The sequence below is a fragment of the Phoxinus phoxinus genome (genome assembly GCF_949152265.1).
Source record: "Phoxinus phoxinus genome assembly, chromosome: 5".
NCBI lineage: Eukaryota > Metazoa > Chordata > Actinopteri > Cypriniformes > Leuciscidae > Phoxinus > Phoxinus phoxinus.
The window spans coordinates 234112-248622 of record NC_136880.1 but is presented as its reverse complement, the minus strand read 5'-3'; the positions used below and the strand labels follow the sequence as shown (position 1 = coordinate 248622).

General features: G+C 42.3%; 1 protein-coding gene and 1 long non-coding RNA gene across 2 annotated transcripts in view; one reads left to right on the top strand and one right to left on the bottom strand.

Annotated features, from left to right (window-relative positions):
* Positions 1–7057: 7057 nt before the first annotated feature.
* LOC306998003 lies at positions 7058–8988 on the bottom strand. Its single transcript, XR_013797487.1, has 3 exons — positions 8932–8988; positions 7460–7522; positions 7058–7196 (listed from the first exon to the last, which is right to left on the bottom strand). It is a non-coding gene; the product is annotated as an uncharacterized lncRNA (long non-coding RNA).
* A 1504-nt stretch (positions 8989–10492) lies between these two features.
* LOC306998420 (cadherin-2) overlaps positions 10493–14511 on the top strand; it is a 104593-nt gene continuing 100574 nt past the window's right edge. Inside the window, exon 1 of the mRNA XM_079612481.1 lies at positions 10493–11111. Coding sequence (XP_079468607.1) covers positions 11055–11111 — 57 coding nt within the window. The 5' untranslated portion in view covers positions 10493–11054. The remainder of the gene's footprint in view (positions 11112–14511) is intronic.

Sequence of the window (14511 nt, the reverse complement as noted above, 5' to 3'; positions counted from 1 at the left end):
ACATCTGCTGTGCGAGACTGAGAGAGGAGGACGGGACGTATCCGGCTCATCTTCCACCTCCTGGCAATCCTAACCTGATTCCGGCTGACGCAGTGACACGGGGACATGCAGTTCCGAATGCTCCACTCCTACAACCACCACCGCTCTACAGTCCTCGCCAAGATGAAAGTAACAACGAAGCATCAACATCAGCAACACGCTCTGGGACCACCTACGGCGCAAAGCGGCCAAGGGACAACTTCGAGCAGATTGAAGAAATGGTGAGATCAAACCTGAGAGACTTAAGTATTCACCCACGAACTTCCGTGAAACGCAAATTGAGTGGGTCAACGAAGAGACGGGAGCGTCTGCAACGAACGCGCCGACCATACCGATCAAAGAAAGACGGTGCAGACTCTGAGACAGAGGATGACAACGAAAGTGAACTTCAGGCACCTATGCTTGAGGTGGCGGGAGCAGCGGGACCCATTCTGGTCATGCGACCATGGACACAAGAAGAACTGAAAAGCGCGTCTCAACATCTGCCTAACCTAGAAGCGGGTGGGGCAAAACTGGGCGCTGATCTAGCCATTTTCTGCCAGGAGTTTAGACCGACTCTGGGGGAACTGTGGAGATTGATGGTTCTGAAATACGGACCAGTCCAAATGGCGAAGCTGTCAGGTAAATGGCCCGCTGATTCCCGTTTGAAGAACATCGAGTACAGCCACGAAGATAATGCTGATTATGTGGGTAAGGTCAATTCAATCATTTCAGCACTTTCTGAGGCGTTTCCACGAACTCTAGACGTACAGAAAATCCGTCAGTGCACCCAAGAAAAAGATGAAAATACGGAAGCATTTTTTGTACGGCTGAAGGAGTGCTTTGATCGTTATGGTGGTATTGATAAAAGACCCCCTGCAGCGGAACCAGCAGGAGAAGCCGTGGGGTCAGACCCGTACGATGACTACCTAAAGACTTTGTTTTTAGATGGCTTGGACAGTGACATTTCAAAAGCAATTCAAAAGAGCTGTGTCGGATGGCAACTTGCCTCTACAGCAGAAATTCGACGACATGCAAAACATCATGAAGACGTCATGAAAGCACAGCGAAAAATCAAAGCAGCCAAGCAAGATAAAGACTTTGCGTTAGCCCTAGTGACAATGCAAGGTGTGCACATGAACAACAACAATTCTCAGTATCACCAACAGAACCAGAGAGGCAGAGGAAGGGGTCGTGGAAGAGGACGAAGCTTTCCACAAATGAGACGAGGACAAAATGATTCGGACATATGCTTTAACTGCAGACGTAAAGGACATTGGCGGGATGAGTGCCCACACGGTGAAGGCGGGGGTCAGGCGGATTGAAAGGAGAAGGGGGTGAGCGACGGGGTTCCTGTCTCTCCAGCAGATGAGTATAATTTACCTTTATTTTCTGATTATGCTCTATGCAATGAAGACTTGCTTGCTAGGGTTTTCTATAAGGCTAATTTTTCTTTACCCTTGATAGAAATGACTGTTAATGACGTATCTTTACTATTTCTGCTTGACACGGGAGCTTCCAATTTGGTAATTAAAGCGACAAAGTTTGAAAAACCAGTTCCACTATCTGGGAAGACGACTTCTTCCAGAAGTGCAACTGGTCATGTGGTCATAGAACAATATTCGAAAACACTTGAGTGTTCAATTGAAGGGGAAAAATAAAATAATAATGTGCATTGTTTTTTAATTACTAAGTTATGCCCAGTGAATTTAATGCGAAGGGTTTTACTTTGTAAGTAGGGTGTTTTTGTTTACTGTGGTGATCAGGGCTTATCAGCTGACATGAGAATGACGCATGAAACTGAAAGCACAGAGGATTTTTCTCTGTTTGTATATGAATGGCAAATTTCTGACACATGTCTGACCACAAAGCGGCTCATGACAGAGTGTTGCCATCTTCTGAATCTATGAGAGACTCAGATTTACATTGCACTTCTCATGTGAGCACTGATCATGATGATGAATATGCGCAGCAATGATTTAATGTTGACATAGAAATTGGGACGACTGACTATGTGTATTGGACTGACCAATGGTGTGTTTTGAATGTGAAATTGACTGACAAACAGACAGTGTTTTATGACATGGAAAATGCACAAGCCTCATATCGCTGGCCAAACCAGTGAAGGCTGAATGGCGTGACGCGGGTCCCTTCATGGCCAGGTGCCATGAACTGACCGACTGGGTCATAATAGATCAAAAAAAAAAAAAAAAGAATGATCTGCCAAAATGAAGGTACCAAAAACAGCCATGTCATGGGACACTGAGAGGTTTGAGAGCAGTCACAGTGTTGGATGAGGAAGTGAAACTGAACAGACTAAGTTTAACACAACTCCCTGTCATAACAGACGGGTTGGAGAGAGTTTCCAAAATGTTTATGGGCTACTGATAAAAAAATGATGTAGGTCTGATTGCAGATTGTGAGCCGATTCAAATAAAGCCTAAATCTGAAAATAGGCAAAATAAAATGCAGTATCCACTAAAAAGGAAGTGGCAGTTTGTAAGTGCCAGGCTCATACTTCAGGTAGTGATGACGTTTCTAAGGAAAACAGGGTGTCAGAGTTTAGCAGCGAAGGCTGTAGCTCGACTTCCTGTTCGGATAACCATAGCAATACGGCTGAATGAGGAACTAGGTGACAGAAGCGATGTAACAAAACGCTTCTGCCTATGATAAAGAGAAATGGAAGAAGGCAGGCCGTGAATATAAAAATGGACAATGGGGCCCCAGAAACAAATGGAGATGTTTACTATTATGCAAAATAACTGATTTACCAAAGTTTTTTTCCACAGTGGCAGCAGATTTTTGCAGCAGATGTTTTGATTTGTGGTATTAACAATGTGGGCAGGGGTCAGGCAATGAGACAGGGGGGCATCCCAGGCCGCAGAGACCATTCTCAAATGTAATGCTCGATTATATTGAATTATCAAAATCTGACAAAAAGAGATACTGCGTAGTGGCAGTCGACATGTTTTCAGAATGGGTAGAAGCCATGCCAACAACAAAGGCAGATTAAAAAAGGAATGGCAAAACTATTCCTACAAGAAATTATCCCACCATGGGAATTTCAAATCCTGAAAAATTATTAAGTGGCAATGGTTCACATTTTGTAAACAGTGCAATTTCAGCAGTTGAAGCATTCCTGGGTACATCCGGAAGCGGGAGGAGCTAACTTACATGAGAATGAGAAAGAGGGGACGCGCACAGCTCTCACCATTTGAGATTCTGTTTGCTCGCCCACCTCAGATGGACTGGGAGGCACGAAATCCTCGAACATTGCCTGACACCACTATTTGTGAGCATGACATGTTGCAATATTGTGTTGAGCTGGATAAGGTGTTCTGTGATATCTCAAAACAGGTCCAGGCAGCAGTTCCAGAGCCAGCTGAGACGGCCCTGCACAGCATTCGGCCAGGAGATTTCGTGTTGATAAAGGATCTGAGACGAAAGCATTGGAAGGCGAAAAGGTGACAGGGACCATTCCAGGTTTTGCTGACAACTCAAAATGCGGTGAAAGTCGAGAAGCATCAGCTCATGCGGCTAGCTGCAACGGAAGAAGAATCCCACTCAAAGCTAACGAGTGCCAAACAGAGATCAGACTAACCAGAGACGTGTCATCCCGTAGGTTACCAATTTGAAAACCACCGTCACTGGAGAGCAGACGAATCAATAGTAAGAGACGATTGTGCAATTTCAGGAGTGGTCAGAACTGTATCAAGGACTTTGTGGAACTTTAACGGCGTGGGCATTGAAATAACCTGTCTGATCATATCAACTAGACCTGCCCTGAGACCAAAAATACATCGAGAAACGGGACTGATATCGTCCAAACAAGAACATTTTCTCGCCTGACAAGGTTGTAATGTGTGGCAATAGGTCACTAAATCTTATCCTCTTAATTAGTGTGGCTGTAAGCCTAGCACGAGATGATAGCATATAGAGGTGAAAATGACAAATGGAAAATTGGGTAAGACCATGTATTTTTGTAAGGATCCATGTCAAGGGCAATATGTGTACGGAGGTAATCAGGATTTTTGGAATTAGAAGAAATCACTGAAAATTTAGGAGAATTAATAGGGTTAATTCCATGTACTATGTAGAAATTACTGAATGTGAAAATTCTATAGAAATCAAATTATCTCCAAAGAAAGTCAAAAGTCAGAACCCATCAGAACACAGCACTAGAGACTTTGACAATGTATGGGCAGTGAAACCACAATTAGGCGACGTATGTTTATGTAAATTAGGGACCCAACAAGGGGCAATAATGGCTGGTACAGCACACTGTAAAACCACGATAATCATGAATAATAACAAATGTATAACATCTAATGGTACAAATATCACATGTCCAGGTGACGACGATGACCTCGGAGAGACAACAGCTTGAACAGTATGTGCACACCCTTCCTAAGAAATGGATGGGGTGCTATTATCCAGGACTTTTAGATGTAGGAACGGAGGTTTATCTGAAAATATGCAAAATGTTAGTAACCTCTTGTTGTTTTAATTTGACTGACGTCTATCAAAATGTATCAGACATAATAGAACACATGAAAATGGCCATAGCCACTCCAGATGAAATGAAATTTTCACTAGATAATTGGTTCTTGGGCCTGCAGGGGTGGACGAAATAGTTAATAAGTACCATTATGCCAATCGGATGTTTGATTTTCATTTTGATTTTTCTTTTAATGATTCCATGTTTAATGAATTGTATTTCTAGAATCACGGCTAAGGCAGTGACTGCCACAATGATGATGATGAGGATTATGAGAACAAGAGCGAACATGAGTTTGACTAGGAAATTAAGTAACCATGGAAAAATTTACCTGTTGTGAATTACTATGATTATGGAAGAGTAAATGTAAAATTGTGTGTATGTTCTTTGAATGAACATATGGGGGATTGTTATGGAAATTTTACATTTAGATGTGTTTCTTTTGCTTTTATATGGGTACAACTTTTATTAACGTTGAAGATGTATTGTTTACTCATGAGCATTTAAAGGAATATAATCATATAAGCTGAAGCACAATAATAAAATATGTAACCAAACATTTAGAGATGCATGAGTTAGAACAAGCTTGCAGGAACAATATGTTCTAAGAAGAACTAAGTAGCAAGTGACCTTTGTACTCCAAGTGTGAAGAAAATATGTGTGTGTGCGCAGCTTTGATCGAACTAAAGATAGACAAGATGTGTGAACAAGAGCAGCAGCAAAGAACAGGAAACTTTTGCAGACATGACGTTGCTCAGACCAGTTAGAATTTGGGTTGGACATGAGCTAATGAGCTAAGACATCTCCATTTAAGGTAACAAAGGATTTTTACACAGGGTGTGTTAGGGTATATAACCTTGGCGAAAGGGACTAGCCTTCGCCTTCTCATGTCAGATGCTCTCTGTGTGAGAATGCCATAGACCTTCTCATATCAGACGCTGTCTGTATGTTGAACGTCTTATTTCATGCATGAAATAAAATACTTTGTTTAATCTCTTGAGAATCGACTTTGTCTCCTTCATCCAGGTTTTAATATTGAGTAATTTTCCACAACAACCATCGCAACACACCGAGCCAAGGTCTCACCACCAGTCCAGCACAGAGACTTCTCAGCAGGAGGACCCAGACTCCTCTGCCTACTAAAGAGACACTGTTGGAGCCTAAAGTGTCAAACAACAAACAGGGACTGATCAACAACAGACAAAGACAGGAGAAATACTACAACCGCACAGCAAAGGACTTGGACTGTTTCAAATCAGGGGACAGTGTGCGAGTCCAACCATTTGAGCCTTGTAAAAGCTGGAAAACAGCTAGAGTAGTTAGACCAGTGAGTCCCAGATCTTATGAGGTTGAGCTAGAGTCGGGTCGTGTTCTGAGGAGAAACCGTCGCCACCTAAGGCACAACTATTGCCCACCCGCAGCATCTGAGCAAACAGGGGCTTGGACAAACACACAAACTGTAGCTGCTGAACGTGGTCAGGGTAATGTTCAAAGCACTGTTACTACGAGGTCTGGTCGTCAGGTAACAATGCCTGCCTATTTGAGGGATTATACTGAGTGAGATTGTTATAGGACAAGATTGGTCATTTTCTAGGTTTGGTTGTGAGTGCGGTTTGCACGGTAAATGAGTTATTGATTGCACAGTTAATTTGCAAGGAATATACCCAGACAACAAATTAGCTCTTACCGACGTTAGGGCGCGTGTGCCTGCCGGACATAAAGTGCCTCGGTAAGATATCTTATGGAGATCGGTAGCTAGTCGGCAAGATATCGGGAAGATGTTGGCATTAGAATGATCGCCGACCGTGAGCCAACGTAACCCCGAAATGATCGCCGACCGTGAGCCAACGTAAACCCGAAGTAATTATTATGACCTATGCGGCGCGATCCCGCGAGGAAAGCATTCGGTCGCCTCGCTCTCCCATTGACTTAACACTGGAACAGCTGATTTTTGGCTGCATCGCCACAACATGCTTAAAAATCAGCTGTTCCAGTGTTAAGTCAAAGGGAGCGAGACGTGTGAATGCTTTTCGCCGCTCTAGTAGGATCCCACCGTTATATAGGTCTTATTTGTTTAGGCTAACTGCTGTCAGATTGTGTTCCAAGGACACAAGTTTCCTATTGTGTATCAACAACACTCAATAACAGTTTATGTGGTGTTAATCATAAAATGTCTTACCTAACAATTTGACAAGAGCTAGTTGAGAAGTAGGCAACTAGCCCACTTGCATGCGAGACTCTGTGGCTGTGCAGTTTAAATTGAAAGTAAGTGATTGTTTATGTGTAGGGTGTATTTCATACACAATCTGTCAACCAGGGAAATGTCAGTCTAACAGAAAAAAAGAATGGATCAGTGATTTTAAAATTAAGTTTGATGGTCATGCAAATTAGGCTACAGGAGTTTTCTGGTAGAAATAACAAAACAGGAGGGCACCGGGAGATGACCTTGAAAATTATTTTTTTACTTTATTTTTGCAAAAACAGTATCATTTATTTTAACACTCCACAAATCACACATAGAATATTAACAAAAATAAGAAATTCCCTTTAAAATAGTTCACTTAAGATGCTTGCTCGCTCGCCCCATTCCTGTCCCTGCTCAGCCGCAGCCAGTTTCTCACGGTCATCTCTACGTTAGCCTCAGTGGAATTTTGTTGCGCAGGATTTCTTAACACAGCACCTAAACAAAAAAACAAAAATAAAGCAACAGGGGGAAAAAATAAGACAGTAGCACAAAAGTCTATATCTTCGTTTGATTGTTTCTATAAAGACAATTCAGAAAAGTTAGAGCATTTTACAAAAAAAAAAAAAAACCCTTAAAAGACATTTGGTTGAGAATAGTGTGAGGACAGTATAAATATCGAGAACAACTGATATAAATACAGACACCACATATGGGTTGTAGAGTGACAGAATGTTGCTTCAACACACTGTAGGACTTACTCAGGAAGCACGCGTCTGATATATGCGGGCTCTTCTCCAGCAGCACGAGCGTTCTCCTCTGCTCTACAAAGAGCAGACATATAGAAATGAATAATTTTAATTTAAAACATAAATAGTAGCCTAATTTCCTTCTACCTAACAGACTTGCATTAACTTGCACATGTGCGAGTAAATATTTATTTTAGTTTAATATGCGAACACATGTTTCTTCATGCCGGTTTTGTTATGGTTTTGGTTTTTCAACCTAGAGGTCCAGCGGGGTTAGCGGAAGGGGCGGGACTTACCAGCTCTATACACTATGCACGAACGCTGCTGACGTATTTCCGGTAGAATCTCAGCCAGCATCTTTACTTCCGCATAGCGCGTTCTATAGCGAAGTGTACTAGCAGCAAAACTTTAATAAAATTAATTTTCTCAGAAACGGAGACAACGATTTTAGAAACTGATTCACTAGTCGGATTTCGCATGATGAGAGAATACTCCTCCTCAAAGTTGTTGATGTAGCTTGAAATATATAATTTAAAGCCCTTCTCTTTCTTACTCTTATGTGTGACAGCTAACTGCCTCACAATATTGTTAACATCATTCACGTTAACCGCTGGAAGTTCTTGTAAACTGAGTGTAATCACCTAATGCAAAAACGGCTTCCGACACAGCACCGGCGGGCTGAGACAAAACGCGGAAGCGATCGTGCATAGAGCCTATTTCCACACTTTGACATTTAATGATAAAAATGCACAGAAATTAAGGAAATTATTTGGTTATTTACACTGTGTTCTGCAATTATCTAATGGTTGGGTATTTGATGCTGTCCTGTATTCCATGCAGTCGGGCCATCTCGTGCTCCCGTAGTGGACAATGTGATGGTGGGATAGCGCTGATTAAATAGTTAAAATGGATTTTGAATTTAAGATTGGATTTTACAAGATGTAAATGAAACAATTATCTCTCAGTACAAGCACAAATAACACTGCTGGATTTCATCGTCATGATAACGTGGATCTAACGTTGATATGGAGTGAAATTAAATGTGTGTGTGCCATCAATACTTATCGTTCTTGTCACATTTACTTTCTTCAATCTGATTTCAGTTCACTATCTCACCATCGGTGTCGTCAATTCCCCTTAATTGTCTCCAGAATGTGCATACGCATGGGTCAGAGTTTACTTACAGGTGCGCACATTCTCAAGTTTTTTTTGTATAGATCACAACCTTTGCGTGGGAAGTGGCATACGCATGTTCTCAGCCCCGTTTTGTGCGTACGCACGCTTTATAAATGAGGCCCCAGCTGATTTAATGTGGTTATCTGTGTTTAGAGGGAAATACAATGAAAATCTAAAGCGTTACCAAAGCCTTTTACAAACATCATGTTATTTAAGCAATATCGCTCGAATAGGAGTGTGATAGAGCTCTATGTCATCACGGCTGTGATTAGAAAAGAGGCACGAGGCCGCAGGCCTAAATGACTAACCTTAAAACAAGAGATGCCAGGAAACAACTCTGGAGACAGTGGAGGACGAAGTAAAATCTAATAAATTAAAGAAAGAACATTAATATGTTACTCACAATTGTTGACACACAATATTACTAATATTATTAAGAGAAGTTTTTTAGAAGATTTGTTTTTAGCTAGGCAATATTTAAAGGAGAACTCCGGTGCAAAATGAACCTTTGGTCTAATTACACATTGTTACCTAGTCAACCGTTATCTGAGATTTGTTTTCATGATTATCGAATGTAAATAGTTTTATCTCTAAAAACAGTTTAGCCTATAACGCTAGTATAACGCTAGTATATGGGGCATGGAGTAATGACAAATAAAAATCGCTTGTTAATACCACTAACAAGGCTCAAAATAGCCCCACACTAACTGTACGTTCACACCGCCGCCGGCGAGAGCGGCAAAATTCGCTCTCGCCGCCCTGCCATCGACGCCGTGAGATTCGGGGACTCTCTGACGCTCTGACGTAGATTTTAGAATGCGTGATTTTTAAAAAAAAAATTATTTAAAGGAGCCGCAAAGCAAATAAGAACTGAACATAAATCAGTATCATATTTTGTGCATACTGGCCACACGTAGGGTATAAGTTAACCTATTAAAATCTTTTAAATGTGAAAGTAACAAAACACCATCAATTTCAGACACCTTTTTCCATTCGTCGTTCTTTTTATTAATGTCCCTGTATGTAAACAGGGACACGTCGTACAATAACGGGAAACCCGCAACAGAAATAATTAACTTTTCCTCCATTTTGCTTAGGAACTAATGTGGTCGGAACCTAAGTTTACAGGATTGTGTTCTCTGTTATCCTCTCAGGCGGAGGACTTCTACATTCCGATTGGTTGCCGCTGGTTGCCGCCGAACTGCGTCATAGCTTATTACCATAAAGTTGACTTGATTTCAACTTTTCTCGCCGTCCAAGACGCGCCGCGCCGCTCTCGCCAGAGCTCGCCGCCGGCTCTCATTGAAAATGAATGGCTTCCGGCCACTTTGACGCTCTCGCCGCCGGCGGTGTGAACGCACAGTAACACGGTAGCATAATGAGGGTCCCTACATGCAAACCGAAGCATTGAGAACTGTGTAAGTGTCCAGACAGTTTAATAAGAAGATATTTTATACACAGTCAACTTCACGTATACAAGCAGAATCCATCTTTGAAAAACAGACTCTATCAGTCGAACTACGAACCGCCGATCCAAATGCGCTGAACTGTGTAGAATCTCATATGGTCCAGCGCATTTGGATCGGCGGTTAACGTTACCAGTTCGCGGCAGAGAATAAACGGACACTTTTCAAAGTATGTGAGTGTAGCGCCACTTAGCGGTAAAAGGCAGCGAATACACATCCCAATTATATTGCAGGTTATAAAGTCAGAATTGCATGATATAAAGTCGCAATTGTCTTTTAAAATGTTTATTCTGTGGCGGAAACAAGCTTCCTTAGAAAACAGCTGTTTTACATTGAAATAATATTTCATTATTTTATTGTATTTTTGATCAAATAAATGCTGTCGTGGTGAGCAGAAGAGACTCTTTCAGAAACATTAAACAATCGTACCGGCCCCAGCCGTTTGAGCACGTGTGTGTGTGTGTGTGTGTGTGAGAGAGAGTGTGTGAGTGATGTGTGCGAGTGCGATTCTGTGACTGACTGCTGCTGCTGAGGGAGAGTTAGAGACACACACACACACACACACACACACACACACACACACACACACACACACACACACACACACACACACACACACACACACACACACACACACACACACACACACACACACACACACACACACACACACACACACACACACACACACACACACACAGAGCTGAGGGAGAGTTAGAGACACACACACACACACACACAGAGAGAGCTGAGGGAGAGTTAGACACACACACACACACACACACACACACACACACACACACACACACACAGAGAGAGAGAGCTGAGGGAGATTCAGTGCTTCAGTAGCAGCGCAGGAGCCGACTAACACACAACACCGACGGGCTGCAGCAGAAACACTCGCTCTACAAAGACTGAAGCGAGGAAGACTCGCACTCCACAGGGATTCATAAACAAGCACATCAATGCTGCTCATCCCGGGCCGGGCTTTGCTTCTCTCTCTCCTCCTGGCAGCCTCGCAGGTACATGTTTGAGTAGAAATGTGACAGCTAACAGAGAAGCTTTATCTGCTGGAGAATAACTGCTGCGAGCTGGGCGATGCTTTTTGGCTCGTTGTGTGCTGATGAGTGTGTGTTGTGTTTGTGTGCTGATGAGTGTTTGTTGTGTTTGTGTGCTGATGAGTGTTTGTTGTGTTTGTGTGCTGATGAGTGTTTGTTGTGTTTGTGTGCTGATGAGTGTTTGTGTGTGCTGATGAGTGTTTGTTGTGTTTGTGTGCTGATGAGTGTTTGTTGTGTTTGTGTGCTGATGAGTGTTTGTGTGCTGATGAGTGTTTGTGTGCTGATGAGTGTTTGTTGTGTTTGTGTGCTGATGAGTGTTTGTGTGCTGATGAGTGTTTGTGTGCTGATGAGTGTTTGTGTGCTGATGAGTGTTTGTGTGCTGATGAGTGTTTGTTGTGTTTGTGTGCTGATGAGTGTTTGTTGTGTTTGTGTGCTGATGAGTGTTTGTTGTGTTTGTGTGCTGATGAGTGTTTGTGTGTGCTGATGAGTGTTTGTGTGCTGATGAGTGTTTGTGTGCTGATGAGTGTTTGTGTGCTGATGAGTGTTTGTGTGCTGATGAGTGTTTGTGTGCTGATGAGTGTTTGTTGTGTTTGTGTGCTGATGAGTGTTTGTGTGTGCTGATGAGTGTTTGTTGTGTTTGTGTGCTGATGAGTGTTTGTGTGCTGATGAGTGTTTGTGTGCTGATGAGTGTTTGTGTGCTGATGAGTGTTTGTGTGCTGATGAGTGTTTGTTGTGTTTGTGTGCTGATGAGTGTTTGTTGTGTTTGTGTGCTGATGAGTGTTTGTGTGCTGATGAGTGTTTGTGTGCTGATGAGTGTTTGTGTGCTGATGAGTGTTTGTGTGCTGATGAGTGTTTGTGTGCTGATGAGTGTTTGTGTGCTGATGAGTGTTTGTTGTGTTTGTGTGCTGATGAGTGTCTGTGTGTTGATGAGTGTTTGTTGTGTTTGTGTGCTGATGAGTGTCTGTGTGTTGATGAGTGTTTGTTTGTGTGCTTGTGAGCGTTTGTGTGCTGATGAGTGTTTGTTGTGTTTGTGTGGTGATGAGTGTTTGTTGTGTTTGTGTGCTGATGAGTGTTTGTTGTGTTTGTGTGCTGATGAGTGTTTGTTGTGTTTGTGTGCTGATGAGTGTTTGTTGTGTTTGTGTGCTGATGAGTGTTTGTTGTGTTTGTGTGCTGATGAGTGTTTGTTGTGTTTGAGTGCTGATGAGTGTTTGTGTGCTTGTGAGCGTTTGTGTGCTGATGAGTGTTTGTTGTGTTTGTGTGCTGATGAGTGTTTGTTGTGTTTGTTCGCTGATGAGTGTTTGTTGTGTTTGTGTGCTGATGAGTGTTTGTTGTGTTTGTGTGCTGATGAGTGTTTGTTGTGTTTGAGTGCTGATGAGTGTTTGTTTGTGTGCTTGTGAGCGTTTGTTGTGTTTGTGTGCTGATGAGTGTTTGTTGTGTTTGTGTGCTGATGAGTGTTTGTTGTGTTTGTGTGCTGATGAGTGTTTGTGTTTGTGTGCTGATGAGTGTTTGTTGTGTTTGTGTGCTGATGAGTGTTTGTTGTGTTTGTGTGCGGATGAGTGTTTGTTGTGTTTGTGTGCTGATGAGTGTTTGTTGTGTTTGTGTGCTGATGAGTGTTTGTTTGTGTGCTTGTGAGCGTTTGTGTGCTGATGAGTGTTTGTTGTGTTTGTGTGGTGATGAGTGTTTGTTGTGTTTGTGTGCTGATGAGTGTTTGTTGTGTTTGAGTGCTGATGAGTGTTTGTTTGTGTGCTTGTGAGCGTTTGTGTGCTGATGAGTGTTTGTTGTGTTTGTGTGGTGATGAGTGTTTGTTGTGTTTGTGTGGTGATGAGTGTTTGTTGCGTTTGTGTGCTGATGAGTGTTTGTTGTGTTTGTGTGCTGATGAGTGTTTGTTGTGTTTGAGTGCTGATGAGTGTTTGTGTGCTTGTGAGCGTTTGTGTGCTGATGAGTGTTTGTTGTGTTTGTGTGCTGATGAGTGTTTGTTGTGTTTGTTCGCTGATGAGTGTTTGTTGTGTTTGTGTGCTGATGAGTGTTTGTTGTGTTTGTGTGCTGATGAGTGTTTGTTGTGTTTGAGTGCTGATGAGTGTTTGTTTGTGTGCTTGTGAGCGTTTGTGTGCTGATGAGTGTTTGTTGTGTTTGTGTGCTGATGAGTGTTTGTTGTGTTTGTGTGCTGATGAGTGTTTGTGTTTGTGTGCTGATGAGTGTTTGTTGTGTTTGTGTGCTGATGAGTGTTTGTTGTGTTTGTGTGCTGATGAGTGTTTGTTGTGTTTGTGTGCTGATGAGTGTTTGTTGTGTTTGTGTGCGGATGAGTGTTTGTTGTGTTTGTGTGCTGATGAGTGTTTGTTGTGTTTGTGTGCTGATGAGTGTTTGTTGTGTTTGTGTGCTGATGAGTGTTTGTTGTGTTTGTGTGCTGATGAGTGTTTGTGTGCTGATGAGTGTTTGTGTGCTGATGAGTGTTTGTGTGCTGATGAGTGTTTGTGTGCTGATGAGTGTTTGTTGTGTTTGTGTGCTGATGAGTGTTTGTTGTGTTTGTGTGCTGATGAGTGTTTGTTGTGTTTGTGTGCTGATGAGTGTTTGTTGTGTTTGTGTGCTGATGAGTGTTTGTTTGTGCTTGTGAGCGTTTGTGTGCTGATGAGTGTTTGTTGTGTTTGAGTGCTGATGAGTGTTTGTTTGTGCTTGTGAGCGTTTGTGTGCTGATGAGTGTTTGTTGTGTTTGAGTGCTGATGAGTGTTTGTTTGTGCTTGTGAGCGTTTGTGTGCTGATGAGTGTTTGTTGTGTTTGTGTGCTGATGAGTGTTTGTGTGCTGATGAGTGTTTGTTGTGTTTGTGTGCTGATGAGTGTTTGTTGTGTTTGTGTGCTGATGAGTGTTTGTTGTGTTTGTGTGCTGATGAGTGTTTGTTGTGTTTGTGTGCTGATGAGTGTTTGTTGTGTTTGTTCGCTGATGAGTGTTAGTTGTGTTTGTGTGCGGATGAGTGTTTGTTGTGTTTGTGTGCTGATGAGTGTTTGTTGTGTTTGTGTGCTGATGAGTGTTTGTTGTGTTTGAGTGCTGATGAGTGTTTGTTTGTGTGCTTGTGAGCGTTTGTTGTGTTTGTGTGGTGATGAGTGTTTGTTGTGTTTGTGTGCTGATGAGCGTTTGTTGTGTTTGTGTGCTGATGAGTGTTTGTTGTGTTTGTGTGCTGATGAGTGTTTGTTGTGTTTGTGTGCTGATGAGTGTTTGTTGTGTTTGAGTGCTGATGAGTGTTTGTTTGTGTGCTTGTGAGCGTTTGTGTGCTGATGAGTGTTTGTTGTGTTTGTGTGCTGATGAGTGTTTGTTGTGTTTGTGTGCTTGTTGTGTTTGTGTGCTGATGAGTGTTTGTTGTGTTTGTGTGCT